The 16,271-nt window shown below is 36.3% G+C and overlaps 1 protein-coding gene across 1 annotated transcript in view; it reads left to right on the plus strand.

The window, feature by feature from the left end:
• The first annotated feature begins 542 nt into the window (after positions 1–542).
• DSG1 (desmoglein 1) overlaps positions 543–16,271 on the plus strand; it is a 44,708-nt gene continuing 28,979 nt past the window's right edge. The window contains exons 1-5 of the mRNA XM_040264795.1: positions 543–836; positions 9,623–9,658; positions 9,919–10,050; positions 11,259–11,414; positions 13,700–13,844. Coding sequence (XP_040120729.1) covers positions 789–836; positions 9,623–9,658; positions 9,919–10,050; positions 11,259–11,414; positions 13,700–13,844 — 517 coding nt within the window. The 5' untranslated portion in view covers positions 543–788. The remainder of the gene's footprint in view (positions 837–9,622; positions 9,659–9,918; positions 10,051–11,258; positions 11,415–13,699; positions 13,845–16,271) is intronic.

Below are 16,271 nucleotides of genomic sequence, written 5' to 3' on the forward strand. Positions count from 1 at the left end.
TAATTGGGGAAAGAAGATATTCATTTAGAGAGACAATAGAGACGTCCCTGGACTTTGGCTAGTCACTTAAAGGAAACTGATTTACACAAGGGACCTTAAAATTGTAAGTAAAACTGTAAGTATGTATGTTTTGCTTGTTTGAACGAATGATTAAATAAAAAAATCCAAACTCCTAACATTAGCAGAGTTTCTGTCTCTTAAAAATAGTTCAGAAAATGACTGTTTCCTAACGTCCACTGAAATGGAAAGTTTATAATGTTCTATTGTGACCTGAAGGTCTAGCAATGAACATGGGTCACATAATCCTCTTTGAATAGTATAAACATTCAGACTCCACTTCCCTTTTCAATAAGGGAAGAAGCTGAACAACCTATAAATAGAACCTGGGGTGAAAAACCCCTATCCGTTGTACATCTCTTCACACTTCTGATCATTCTAAATGCCTGCCACTGGAAACCTTCAATAAAGGGGTGAATCTTCCCTGCCCCACAGAGAGCTGCCTTTCAGCTGAAAGAGGGTGTGTCCCTAAGTTTTTACCTGCGAGCAATGATGATCCTGTTAAGCATTTCAGGGAGACCAGCCCAAGTTTTTAGGGTGGGGATCTAGACAGGTTATACGTACCTTCAGACCTGCTCCCAGAGAAGGCAGAAACACCTCAAAGCCTGCATGTAAGAACATCTACTGAGAAATTATTTTTAAGCAGACACCAGCTGAGTGGGGGGAAGAGAAAGAACAGAGAAGAAAAAACAAAACTCCCTTGATCTTGGATGTAAGAGAACCCAGCAGCGATGAACTGGCCCTTCTTCGGAGCAGCTGTGGTGCTGCTCATTTTCCTGGTAAGTGAATCCTGTTAAAAAGTTTCCATCATCGATCTCATGGTAAACAAGGGAGAACTTTTAGAAAAATGTTATTTTGTGTTATTTCTAACCTAAATCCATTAAAAGTTTATGCTAATGATAAGGTGATTTTTATGGACTAGATTTTTAAATAGTGTTTCTCTCCTTAATTGAAGACTCCAAGATCATATTAGTGCATCAGTGTCAACTCACCGTATCACATCTCTGACATCGGAGTCATTGCCAAGTCATGCCGGGGAAACACTGAACTTGGGAAAGGCAGATCACTACTTAATAGCGTTCTGTTGTTCAAATTCTCTTTTGCAGGTGGGCTTGGTAAACTAACCTCACAGGTGTATCTTGGTTTTTAATCTAGACATTTTCCCATACTTTTGGTATCTTTGCTGGTAGATTCACTATAAATTTTAAAATGTAAAAATAGGATCCATACAAATTAAAATCATAGCTGTTTGTAACTGGCTTCACCACCCAAACAGTCTCATCAGTTCTGTATGTGGTTGGGGGTTCATATCACTAATATCAGAAGCCCCACATGTCTAAACTATAATTTTATTTAAAACATTTATTTAATTTCAAAAAGAATGGCAGTATGGGAGATTTATAAATGACATAGTAGGTGAAGGAATGGCTATAATTAAGGAATAAGTATAATTATTATGATAATGGTTCTTACTATGGAAAGTCAGTAATCACCACGAGACAAAAGTTGTACGTTTGATGGTCAGAGAAACTATAAGAAAATACTTTATTATTGCAACCCTACATTTTATTAGTCTTCTCTCTTTAGAGATGACTTCTAAATGCAGCATTAGTGTGTTGTATCAACTTCTCTTGTGTTGAAAAACTGAAAATTGTAGTCTCTCTCACAATAATGTTAATATAATACAAAGAGGCAAATGCCAGGTAAATCGTGTCTTCCAATTTGGCAGGATGTAGTGCTATGGTGAATATTTTGTCTCTACTTGCTTCATTTTTGAACTGGATTGTTGGGTGTCTATAGTAACAAGTGAGATCTTTGATTCAACATATGCTGGTTAACTTGAATTCACTTTATTAATTGAGAGGCCATAACCAGTGGATTTATTAATAAATGAGCATCAGTAAGTGGTAGCTGTATAGTTCCAAACTGCCCTTCAAACATTAGCCTTATTCCAGGGACTTGATACTGAGAATTTCATAATTTGGGACATGGCAGGGATTAATGAGTACCACACAGTATGTCATTTGAAAGTAGGAGTGTTTGTTAATTATGAAATAAGAAAATGCTTTTATTTTTAATTTCATATACATTTGATCTAATTCAGGTCCATTATAGTGTCAGTTGACTAAGTTTATCCGATGCTTATGTATTTTCATTGAATCTATAAGATGCCTTTTTAAATTTTTATGATTATTTCTAATTAATTACACCCTATAAAATTCCTTTAAATAGCCATTTGTATCTAGTCATTCTTCAGTACAGCATATCATTTTATCAAAACCATGTATTTTCATGTAACTTTCTCTCTTTGTAGAGAGATTTCTGGGCCTTTGTCCTTTATTTTCTGAGTCTGGATAGTTTTTGCCTGTTTGCATTTGTTTTTTGCCATATTTTACTTTGGAGTCAATCATAAGTTTCTCATACACATTAGGAAAATTATTTCTTGAAGAACTTATTTTATAAAGAATTGAAATATTTCATTTAAAATATCATAACTTTTTTAAAAAATTCACTTTCTATGGTTTAGAAAAATCACAAGTTATTTCTACTACTGATTTTACCAGATGATCTAGATAAATATCCTTTGGAGTTATCCAATCTATTTTTGCTTTAAAATACTGTTTCTGAATGTGAACCATCACTATAGCAAACTTTTCTGGTAGCCTTATTCTGAATGTTTGCTTTTACCAATTAAAAAAAAAGAAAGAAATCTATGTAAGTCTTTATATCCTCTGCTCAAAATTGGTAAGTGAAAATCTACATTAAGGAGCATATTTGGGCAATTTTGAAAACTTTTAAGGCGTTTAAACTGATACTATCTTTAATGCAAACCCACTGAGAGCTGGGCAACCATGTATTTACAAGTATGCTGTGTAATCTGCTCAAAGTTCCTTTAAATTTTAAGACTTTGTTCACATTAGAGGGTTAGATCAGGGAGAATAAAGCGGAAGAAACTTTTTATGGAGGCCAAGCTTGCCACAGGACTATTCCATTAGCTAGGCAAGATGCCTGAACAGACACTAGCTTACAGCTGTTATAACATTGCAGGCCAAAGAAATGTTATTAATGCTACATTTATTTTTCTTTTTCTGTCTTTTTGTTTCCATGAGATTGGTGTGTATATAGGTGGTTAGCAAGGGGCTGGGGAAGGTTAGAATGAGTTCTACACCAGAAAACAAAGTTAACTTTGTATCAAATATAAGACATCTTGGTGAGTGGCTATAACTGTGGTATAAGGGATGGCATGGTGACTGTAAAAAAAAGCAAAGTAGAACCAGTAGAATTTTATAGTTCTATTGATTTCTAAAACTCACTTTGCAACTTCACCAGGTCCAATCGACCAACTCAAATCAATACAGATGTCAAGGCGTCTTTTTCTATAAAAGTCAACTTCTGCAGCATACACTCAAAGAACAAATAAACCTATCTTTACTACCAAGAATGATAGATTTCTTCAGTTGATCATGCCAGCCTCGCTTCTCCTCTTTCCATGGTTAATACTTCCCTTAAAAAAAACTTCTTCTGACCACCAGATAAACTAATTCCACAGTTTGAACTTAGCTGAAATTATTAAGTATATAAGCAGGTTTTATTTGGAGTATTTCTCAAGCCCAGGGCTAAAATACATGGACTATAATATATACTTTATTACATAGTTCATCAACTTATGTGAACCAGAATCTTAAATTTCCATAATTGTGTTTATTGATGCCTAAAGCAAGAGAAGAACTAACGAACTAGTACAGACACAACAGAAGAGAAGCAAAGGGAGGGATCTATGCTTTCTTGTGCTCATATTATAGTGATACACATTACAGATATCAGAGTTTCAATAAAACATTTTCTAGAAGATGGAAGCGGCATTTCTGTTCACCTTTTAAGTCAAATGTATAAATTGTATTTAAGCAAAATCATGATGCTCTTAAAAGCTTTGGAATTTCACAGCAGATTTAAGATCGGCCTGTTCTTTCACTTTTATGAAAATAAAGCATACAAATCTGTCATTATTTAATTGGTTTGAGTTGCTACAGAATAAAATCATTTGCTGTGTCTGATTAAGGCGACAGAAAAACCTAAAGAACTAGGAAGTGCTAACTGGATAAATCTGATGACTTGGCTGCTAAAGGACAAGATTCACCTACTTAACAAGGCTCATGAATCTAGAAAAATAACTCTGTCTATTCCCAGAGCCCTTTATTTCTGATAACTCTTCTGCTACACATTCTTCAAGGACATTGTTGTTGGCTACCTCCGTGTCCTAACAGGCACTGGCCTGACACTCGAAGCAGGATGCACACTTGGTACAGCAGTTAGACTTCCTGTGCTCCCCACAGTGAGGGAGCACCCTTCCAGAGACTGGGTCATGCCACTCTTGCTGGCTGGGCCTGGTATGCAGTGTCCTCTAATGGACTTGGGCAAGTCAAAGTGGTTTAAATGCCACCAGTTGCTGGTCTCAGTTGGTCTACAGGCACAGAGCACAGCCTTGGCTAATAAACAACCACAGCTTCACAAATTAAGGACTGCCTGCTGCTCATAAAACTACCTGGCTGTAAGTTATTCGAGAGCAGGTTCTGTGTCCAAGTCACTCCTGTATCCTTCATAGTGCCTTGCACCTGTGTGAGATTGCTCAGTAGACATCTAATTCACAAAGAAAAGGTAAATAGGGAATAAAAGAGGTAAATAGGGAATTTTGGGGTGGTTTCTATTCCCCCCTACACACACACTCCAAAAAATCATGAGGGTATTACACATGAAAACAGCCACAATGAATTTTCTTGTTACTTTCATGATGCAGTATACATTTACATTTTATCTAAGGCTTGTCATAATATTTCTAGGGCTTAAATCCTTCAAAAGTCTTAATAATAAAGCCTTGGTTTCACACATCTAATATGTATTTGTCAAAGAAATAAATAAACCAATCAACAAATAAGAAGAATGACCTACCAACATGCTGTCAACTCCAGCTATGGTCCAAGTAACACAAAGGAAAAACAAAACAGAAGCTTTTTTAAAAAGAATCAATCTATCATATTTTGGCTTTATCTCAGGTTCATTCTTCTGATATGCATAACAGTTAGACACAAAATGTAATGCTTTAAAAACTGTCATGTGACTGTTGAAGGTTAACACAATTGTTAAATGCAAGAAGTTGTCCTGACTACTTATTACTTTCAAGACCATTTTTACTATATGTAAAGAAATGTAAACCTCAATGTCAAAAGAAAAAAAAATGAGCTTAATTAGAATCATTGATATTAGCATGCAACTTTGTGTCTTGTGGCTTAAAAAAAAAAAAATATATATATATATATATATATATATGGATTGGCTCCTAAAATAGAGATGCAGGGAGGGTTCATTGAGGATGTGTTTTAAGTGAGTTATTCACTGCTTTCTTAGAATATTTTAATTGGAAAAGGGTTGTCTCATATACAGAGGAGGAAACTGAGGCACTGAATAGCTAAGTGACTCACCCCAACACCCATATCCAGTGGGCAAAAGAGCTGAGATGTACTCAGCTTGACCAGTCTTCATACCTAAGTGCATCTCCATCATGGTCTCCACAGCCCCAACATATCTCAGAATCCAAACTAGTCCTCTAGTTTCCCCCAAATAACCTTATCCTTGTTCTAGAGACAAAGTCTAAATTATTCAGGATATTGTCCTTCAACTTCCCTCTCCAACCAAGTGACTTTCATCTCCAACATATGTCTCCCTCTCCAAAAATATTTCCTTACACACTATTAGTAATTTAATTCTACTATCACATCTTTCTATTTTTTTTTTTTTTTTGATCACCAAATTCCTTGGGAAAGTGACCATTTTCATGTCCTTTTCCCCTCTATCTTATTCCCCAATTTCTTTCAGTCAGAAAGAGCCTGTTCTGTCCAATTGAAAGCATCCTATTCAAAGTCCTAGAAAACCTCAGATTTCTTCAGGAATCACTCTGCTCAGCTATTGTATATCATCTGATATGGTTCACACCCCATCTGTCTTTCAGTTTTCCCTTCCTTTGACATCCTTGATTTTGCATGACATTTTCTTCCTGTTTTTTCAGAAACTTCTTTTTTCTCCTTTTCATTTCTTATTTTTCGTCATTGTTCCCAGTTACATAAATGTAGGAATTCCCATGTTTCATTCTCATCCCCAGGCTGTTTCTTGGCTGTATTCTTGAGGGATTTCAAATTCTCCCGTGATTTCAACTAAGCAAACTGAGCAGTTATTCCTCCATATATCAGGCCTGAAGCACCACTGTTCATGGAGCTGATGTGTTTTTCCAATAGCTAAGCCTCTTCACCCAGGCCCTTCTCTGGCATCTGAAACTTGCCGTGTTCTAACCTGCTGAATTCTGCTATGCCCTTGCTCCTGATCTGCCTGTTTAAAACTGCCATCACCTGAAATTCTTCCCTCTCTTGACTCCCACGTCCCATTGGTTCTCAAGCCCTGTCAGTTTCACCCATGCCGTATCTCTCCCTTAATCTTTTCTGGTCTGTTCCCACTGCTCCCATTCAGCTCTGCATCTCCAGCCTAATTTGATGTAAAACACTCACTGCTGGTGGCCTGTAATCTCTGCCTCTTCCCTGTAGTTGGAGTAATCTTTTAAACCCACAATTTTATCATGCCTTTCCCATGATCAAAAAATTTCAATATTTTCCTACTGCACGCGGAGATTTATTGTTAGAATGGAAAAGGTAACTGTATATAATTTAGTCTACCCCTGTCATTTCACAAATGAGAAAACTAAGAGAATTCAGCAAGTACACTGAAAGTTCTCTGACCCTATGAAGTACTTTGTTTATTTCATTATTTTGCCTTTGAAAGTCCAAGAATGACTATTTCAGAGTTTGTTTGTTTGTTTTTCTAGACTTTGAGCAAATCACAGTAAGATTATGTTAACGAAACATAATTTTAAGCAGACTTGGCAGTTTTTTAATTACTAATCCAGTTGAGAGCCTGACTGTATGGTGCAACTTGCTTAGTCTTCTGCCTGAGTTGCTACTCATGGGAAAAAGAATGACCCAGCTTCATAAAGTTGGAAGGTTTCTTAGTCATCTGGCATAGCTCTCCAAAACAAACAGCAAGCACTGACACTTCGGTGTGGTAAGGGAAGCGCGAGAAAGATGACAGATGCATACACAATTCTGTAACTATGAAGAAATGGCTCCCAGACAAATAAGATACCCCCACTCCCCAGTTCCACACCTACAAATTAGAGGAAAAAGTGTTCATGAGTTGACAGGTAGCAAGAAATACATACCTGCATTAACATCATTTCAATTCAGTGCCCAAGAGGGACTCTACAATAACAACTCAGTTACTTGCCCAAAGTAACTTCGACCATTTGGGTCATTTATTTTTCTTTCTCCTCCTACCCCACACATAGCATTACTGTTATAGCTGTTATTATTGTATATAAGCATTCTTGTTAATAATTCACAAGGATATTATGAGATTAGATTAAAATCAGAATTATTTTGAATTCTCAAAGTTGTAATAATGTCAATTGAAAGTGAAGTCGCTCAGTCGTGTCTGACTCTGCAACCCCGTGGACTGTAGCCCACCAGGCTCCTCTGTCCATGGGATTTTCCAGGCAAGAGCACTGGAGTGGGTTGCCATTTCCTTCTCCAGAGGATCTTCCCTACCCAGGGATCGAACCCAGGTCTCCTGCATTGTAAGCAAGACGCTTTACCGTCTGAGCCACCAGGGAAGGATAATGTCAGTTCTTCATAGTATATTTTACTTAGAAATTTACTTGGAATAAGCCATCTTATATTACACACACCACAAACACAAATTTAGGCTGAATTGTTTTGGACTGTGAGTATGTGCTCAGTCACTCAGTCATGTCCAACTCTTTGTGACCCAGCCAGGCTCCTCTCTCCATGGGATCTTCCAGGCAAGAATACTGGACTGGGTTGCCATTTCCTCCTCCAGGGATCTTCCCAACCCAGGGATCAAACCCCTGTCTCCTGAGTCTCCTGCATTGGCAGGCAGATGCTTTTGTATTTAGCCCTAAATTAATATCCAAACCTCAATTTCTTCATCTTTAAAATGGAAAGAATTATAGTATTGACCACATATACTACTGAAGATTGAGTGCATGGATTTCTCTAAACACATTTTCCAATACTTAGTTATCATCCAGTAAATTGTAATGGTGATTAATGATAATGATTAACATTTGATACCATGATAAAATAAAATAAAAACATAATCTCTTTATACTACTGATATTAACCATTATGAATTATGGAAATTTTTAAAAAATATGTACTTGGAGACTAAAATTTTATTTTTATTTAAGGGTAAAATTGAAAGTGACTATAAAAAGTAATTATTACATTTTGAAATTACTATTATTACTATTTTTAAAAATACAAACTATAATTTTCTTTTATCAGTAGTCCAGATAAAGTCTAATTATGATAACAGCTTTCATAATTAGCAATTCTGAAAAAAAAAAACCAGAAGTTAAAATTTTCTTATTTAGGGGTGAATAAAAACTAAGAATTTATACCATCTTTAACTAATTCTAAGTTAAGTTTAATGAATGTAAACAAATCCTTCAAATCCACACTTAATTTTTAGATACTTTACAGTGTCTTTAATATTGATATAGTAGACTTAATATATAACTGTATATTTTTAGAAGTGCCTTTGTCTTTAGAAAAAATAATTTAAATTATATGTATAATTTTACACTACAAATCATATATAAAGATCAAGGCTAGAGCTGAAACTAGGGAGAGTTCTGTTTGACTACTTCATTTATTTGACAGGGAAATTGTTTAATGCAGGAGAAAAGGTTAATAAAAGTTACTTACACAGCAATTTGTCCTTACAGTCTTATAATTTATTTTCATTGCTGTGGAAGGATGCATTTATATCATCTGTTTTGTTTAATGCCAGCAATAAAACATCAAATATGAACTCATTTTTACATGAAGAAAATTGTTTTGATCTCATATTTCAAAGCAAATTAAAGATTTATCATCTTCAGATTTTCAAGAATATTCGAAAATCTTCCATCTAGAACTGGACCGTGAAAAAGCAAACATTCCAAAGTTTTCCAGATATTTTCTGCTCTATATGCTTTCTTTACTTCAGATTTTCTTTTCTATTTCCATCTGTGGCTAGTCAGATCCCAAAACTATAGTCAAATATTTTAGTAACATTACATACTATTGAAATCACTAAATACCATCCAAGTGCTTTCAACTCTTCAGGCATAAGATTTACTAAGAGATCTTGAGTTCCCAGCCCTCATTCTCCCTGGGTTCTAGTTTCAAATATCCTAGCTCATATGATTACAAGTATCTGTACAGGCTAAGAATGAAAAAAAAGTTAACAATAAAAAGTAATGAAAAAAAGAGCAAAATTTAAAGGTAAAAACCAAACATAAAAGAATCCTTAGTATTGTCCTCAGACCTTGAGAGAGAAACCAAATCCACCTGCTAATGACCCACAAGACTGTTTAACTTTTTTTTTAAGCAATGGGACAGCATGCATTGTAGAGCATTCAATTAAAAATTAACTATTATGATTATCTTATTTTTTATAGGTGGTGCTGGAAGTTAACAGCGACTTTAGAATCCAGGTAATATATAGCAAATTAATTTTTTCCAAATTAATAGTAAAAAAAAATAGTTTGGGAGAAGTAATATATTTTTCAATGAAAATTTATCCTTTATAAGTAAAGTTAATGTTATGCTAAAATTAATGGATTATCAAAATTACCAATTATTCCTACTAAACATCCTCTCTTTCTGACACTGCTCTGACCTCTAAAATCTCCAGTGGAATGTGAATTATGAATAAAAGTTAATAGATACTATTACTTTGTCCTGCCCATCCAAGGTCAGAGATTATAACACTAAAAATGGCACCATCAAGTGGTATTCCATCAGGAGGCAAAAGCGTGAGTGGATCAAGTTCGCTGCAGCCTGCCGTGAAGGTGAGGACAACTCAAAGAGGAACCCGATCGCCAAAGTAAGTATCAACCCCAAAGCAAAAAACCGAAAATCAGAACAGACAGAGTTAAATTTTCAAAAGAACCTATCTTTGAAATATTTTATGAGCATATCTCACTGAGAAGTTATGATACAGAACAGAACTATGGCTATTCAGATTATAAAAATTGAAGCCATCAAAAGTGTAAATTAAGAAATTTAGCCACTTGGGTAGACAGTTGAACACTGACTCATAACATTAATGAAATTAATATACACAATCATGTGTCACCCTAAACTCTAGATGAAAAAATACAGTGATTTAAACAATGAATTTAATGCTTAGCACATTCACAGGAACCATTTAAATGTATGCTCTTTCTGCCTCATAATCTCTTAGAATTGACTTTCTACTTTTAGCTTTCTATGAACATTCACAATGTACCCTCTTTCACATTCTCTTTTCCCTTCGTTTTCCCTTATTTTCCTTTAGTAAACACCCAGTCACATGCACATGTGCACATACACACACACGGAAACATCTCCACACACAGATTCACACATACAAACACACATATATATATACATATACACAGATTTACACAGAGATTCCCCCATAAGATTGCTTATAATCATATAACTTTTAATTTCAAAGAGATCCCTGGTTTCCATAAAATTTATCTGGGGTGGTCTCTGATTTTTCTGCTAATACAACTTCCTATTTTCAGAATTAAAACCTTCTACAATAGAGTTGGATAACTCTCTCTTGTCACCTACATAAATCCACTTAAAACTTTCTTCAAAAACTTTACATTTAAAAAAACATTTAATCAGAAGATCAAAGTTATGTAATAACATTGAGAAACTCCTTAAGAGGGTAAGGAGTTCCCTACTGGCCTCAACATTAGCACAGACATTAAAAATAATATGATCCATTTTAAATGTTGAATGAGAGAATGCATGAATGAGAACTACACAGATTTAGATTTATGAGAGTGATATTTTACTTTTTTCTTATTTGGTAGAAACTAAAATTGAATTTCTTTTATTACATTGTCATATACTGCTGAAAATACTAGAACTGTAATTATTCCACTTATCTAGGAAAATAACTCCTATTTCCAACATTTCTCAAAAGATAACAGGATAACTCACATTCAACAATTCTCAAGAAAGATAGTTATTACATCAGACAGTTGCACTTTTGATTTCCCCTCTGTAATGTTTTCATCTGTGCTCTCTTTGCAGATTCACTCAGACTGTGCTGCAAACCAGCAAGTTACATACCGCATCTCCGGAGTAGGAATTGATCAACCACCTTATGGAATCTTTGTTATTAATCAAAAAACTGGTGAAATTAATATAACATCCATAGTCGATCGAGAGGTCACCCCTTTTTTCATTGTAAGTGCAAGGATATGTATGTTCAGGCCTATAGTACTTTTGAAATATCTTAAGTTCAGATCACATGTATTTGATTTCAAGAGTCTCAATATTGGACATTTGTGGTTGTCTCTTATTTCATGAGCATCCAATGCCCAGAAACAAAAGATTAAGAGAAAGAGGAGTGTTTGCTTAACAGCCTTAGCAAAAGGGCTAACCTCTCGTCAGTTCCTGTGTCAAGCTAAATGTTTGTCAAGAAGAGCAAGTGCCTAACTTACTTCCTTATCTTTAATTCAGTTGAAAATATCAGTTCCTTTTAACTCCAATGCCAAATGATGATTTCTGGAACTCCAGATGGAACCTTTCCTGAGTGAACGTACTTGATGATAAATTCATATTGCTCGACTCCCCTGAGCTCAGAATGTGCCCTGGAGAAACTTTAACTCACCCTTAACGAATCTCACTCTATTCTTCACAGTCACTGTAACTCACCCTTAATGAATCTCACTCTATTCTTTACAGTCGCTGTGACAAAACTTCAAACTCTCAACCTCATTTCCACTTTACGCAGTTGACCTGATGACCCGCTTCATTAAAAAATCTGAGGCCTTCCATCACAAACTCCCATAATTAATTCTCTCTCCTTCAGTTCAGAAATGTTCTGAATTAAATCCAAAAAAAGGATCGATTTTCTGCTTTTTCCCAATGACTTATCACAAGAGCTAGCTATTTTCCCATAATTACCTGTCCAAGAACCTTAATCAATCTACTTTGTTTTTTCATCTCTCTTCTGACTGCTCCATTGACTGCTAATCAATTTCCATCTATCACTAGGGTCAACACTTGTTAATACTTGAAAAACAAAAATAGAGAAATTTTAATACCTTTCTTTGATTTTGTAACCTCTCCAATTCAAACCCCATAATTTTCCAAAATGCCTTCAAATAGTCATCTATGCCTGCAGGTTTTCACCCATACTGCTTGTCTGTATGCCTCAAACTACTTTAATTCCTTAGTCTTCTATTCCATATGGGTATTCCTGCCTTGTCTCCCACAATGTTTCCCTGAAAATTCTAAATCAACGTGCCAGCCTATTAGCTTCTCTTGAAACACATGCATTTTTATATGAAACACAGTAAGTTCCCTGGGCTTCCCACATAGCGGTAGTGGTAAAGAACCACCTGCCACTGTAGGAGATGGAAGAGAGGCAGATGCGATCCCTGGGTCAGGAAGATCCCCTGGCGGAGGGCATGGCAACCCAACTCCAGTACTCTTGCCTGGACAACCCCATGGACAGAGGAGCCCAGGGGGCTACAGTCCACAGGGTCACAAAGAGTTGGACACAACTGAAGTGACTCAGCATGCACACACGCACAGCAAGTTCCCTACACACCAACGAGTTTTGTTCTGGGAGTGCATTCGTAAGTCCTGCAAAGTTAGCCTAGGCACCCAATACAATTGGCTATACAGTACTGTACTGGAATAGATTTATAATACATTTGCATCTTTGAAAGTTTGCAACTTGAAGGTTCATATGTAGGGGACTTACTGTATATCAAATAGGCAAAATGGTATACATAACACTTATGGATGAGACGGCTGGATGGCATCATGGACTCGATGGACGTGAGTCTGAGTGAACTCCAGGAGATGGTGATGGACAGGGAGGCCTGGCGTGCTGCGATTCAAGGGGTCGCAAAGAGTTGGACACGACTGAGCGACTGAGATGAACTGAACTGAACACCCAATAAGTGAAGCTGGTGTGCTGCAGTCCATGGGGTCACAAAGAGTCGGACATGACTGAACGAATGAACAGCAACAAATAATAATAATATAAACACCCACATAGCTACCACTTATCCCATGAATGCTATATTTCTTTGAAGCCCCTGTGTGACTCTTCTTTGTCATATTCTCAAACCCCATAACCCCTATTCCTAATTCCAAGCAATGAGTTTTTGCCACTTCACTTCCTTCCTCACATGAATCCTTTTTCTTGGAACACCCTGTCAATTGTCTGCTTCACCTGTTGAAATTTTCTTTGAAGATCTCTCAGTCATTACATCCTCCTATGAAGTCATAGATATTTTGTTCTTCCTTTATATAACTTATCATGTTACCTTTTCTCGAATGGGATTCTGACTTTGTGTTTGCCTCCCCTTGTAAGTACTGCTTGTGCCTACTCGGAAATCATATGTCTCACTGTCCTTTTAGTTTCCCACAATACCTAAGCATAATGCTCAGAGAAAGCGAGAACTTAATAATTATGGGTTGCACCATGTAATTATTCCTCTTTTCTCTCCTAGATCTATTGTCGGGCTCTGAATTCACTGGGCCAAGATTTAGAGAAACCTCTTGAACTTAGAGTCAGGGTTTTGGATATAAATGACAACCCTCCAGTATTTTCTATGTCTACTTTTGTAGGAGAAATAGAAGAAAATTCTAACGCAAGTAAGTATTCTACTTTATTAAGTAAGTAAACAAGACTATTGGGTTTCCAGATCATTCTTAACAGTCAGGCATCTATTCTACTTTATTAAGTAAACAAGACTATTGGGTTTCCAGATCATTCTTAACAGTCAGGCATCTAGAGGCTAAACTTTGTCAAGATACTACATCACAAATGTGAAAGATAAGTTTGGAGAAGCATGTAGAACAGGAGGGCATGAGGAAGGCTCCATGATGGCTTTCCCGTCAACCGTGGAAGCAGCTCCAACTGTCATACACAAGAAGCAACGCTAAAGAAACGGGAGGAATTTTCTCACACACCACCTCTGTAGTAGATTCCTAAGGAAAAATTCCCAAAGTGTTTTGCACAGTGATGACAGAGGCACTGCAAAGAGAATTTAGCCTCCCAGTCTGACTACTTTGAGGGTTTCTGTGGTGGCTCAAAGGGAAAAGAATCTGCCTGCAATGCAGGAGACCTGGATTCAACCCCAGGGTAGGGAAGACTCCCTGGAGAAGGGAAGGGCTACCCACTCCAGTATTCTTGACTGGAAAACTCCATAGACAGAGGAGCCTAGCAGGCTACAGTTCATGGGTTCACAAAGAGTCAGATACAACTGACTAACACACACACACTGACTACTTAAAGGGGAATCTCATCCACTTCTATTCATATTGCTTTTTTAAAAAAATGTAACTACTTTAACTCACAGAAATCACCTCTAGACAATCTATTTGGTGTTCATAATCTTCAAGAGCTTTTTTTGACAGCAAAGAAATACAAAACGCCTACAATGCGGGAGACCTGGGTTTGATCCCTGGGTTGGGAAGATCCCCTGGAGAAGGGAACGGCTCCCCACTCCAGTATTCTTGCCTGGAGAATTTCATGGACGGAGGAGCCTATAGTCCATGGGGTCACAAAGAGTCGGACATGACTGAGTAACTTTCACTAAATACAAAACAAGCATTTCCCCCTTCATATTAATATGTTTGCTTTTTAGTCAAATCACCGATTTTATGTATTTGAAATGTATTTTAAGTCTAATCTTGTTTGGTCTTCCATATGGATTTAAAGGTGACCATCTCAAGGGATACCATAGGAAGGGCACCAGAAAATCTAGAAACTAGATCCAGTATTTACTCTCAAGAGCTTTCACAATCTAAACGTGCAATTACTTCCTTGTGGATTACTGTTAAAAGCAATATTTTAACTGCCAAATATTCAATCACTTGTGCAGATAGTGTATTAACTGCTTAGGTTACCACTGAAGATTGTCCTAAATATATCAAAAAACAGCAGAGATACTGTCTCATTTAAATTCAAAACTTCAACTTGCCATAGTACTTTTAACTTTTAAGCAGTATGCTGCCGCTGCTGCTGCTAAGTTGCTTCAGTCGTGTTCGATTCTGTGTGACCCTATAGACGGCAGCCCACTAGGCTCCCCTGTCCCTGGGATTCTCCAGGCAAGAACACTGGAGTGGGTTGCCATTTCCTTCTCCAGTGCATGAAAGTGAAAAGTGAAAGTGAAGTCGCTCAGTTGTGTCCGACCCTCAGCGACCCCATGGACTGCAGCCTACCAGGCTCCTCTGTGAATGGGATTTTCCAGGCAAGAGTACTGGAGTGGGGTGCCATTGCCTTCTCCTTTAAGCAGTATAATTTCTTGTAAATTCAAATAATTCTTACATTTTATTTGTTAAAATATTATACCCTATATTTTAAACTTTTAAAAATACTACTATAAGAAGGTTTACTACAAAATTTCACAAAATGTGAGTAAAAATGGAATAAAATGCATTCTTTGCTCTCCTTTGTACCATTCTTCAGATGCAAAGAGAATCACTACTTAGGTACATACTTTCTATAATCATGTAAATATATATAAACATATTTCCAAAGAAACAAATGTGACCATATTTTACATACTAATCTACAGCGTGAATTTTTAAATATATTTTGAACACATTTTCATATTAGGAAATACAGGTTTCATCATTTAAGAGTTTCATGAGATTTTATTGTATGAATGCACCATAATTAATGAAATAATTGCCTCTGAAAACACTTAAAAATGCTGAAATAAATACACACAGAGATTGAGAGAGAGAGAGACAGGAGCTGATAGTTTATGTCTAAAGACAAGGCCAATTGTGCAGAATTGAGTATAGAAAAGTCTAGTTTATGAATGCTTGCAGCTCCTCACATTCTCCAGCATCCTTCATCAAAACTACCAACAAGATTACTGGAAAAGGTGAAGAACAGGTGCAGTATGTAATTACATATGCATCTTTTTAAACCTACTAGATATCTAGCACTTTACTAGAGACCATGCAAAATAGAATAATAAAATATATTTACTGAATGTGTATTATTCAACAGGAACTTCACATAATTTTATTTCATATAACTATTTAATTCTTTCATACACTCAGTGA

The sequence above is a fragment of the Oryx dammah genome, unplaced genomic scaffold (assembly GCF_014754425.2).
Source record: "Oryx dammah isolate SB20612 unplaced genomic scaffold, SCBI_Odam_1.1 HiC_scaffold_22, whole genome shotgun sequence".
In the NCBI taxonomy this organism is placed as follows: domain Eukaryota; kingdom Metazoa; phylum Chordata; class Mammalia; order Artiodactyla; family Bovidae; genus Oryx; species Oryx dammah.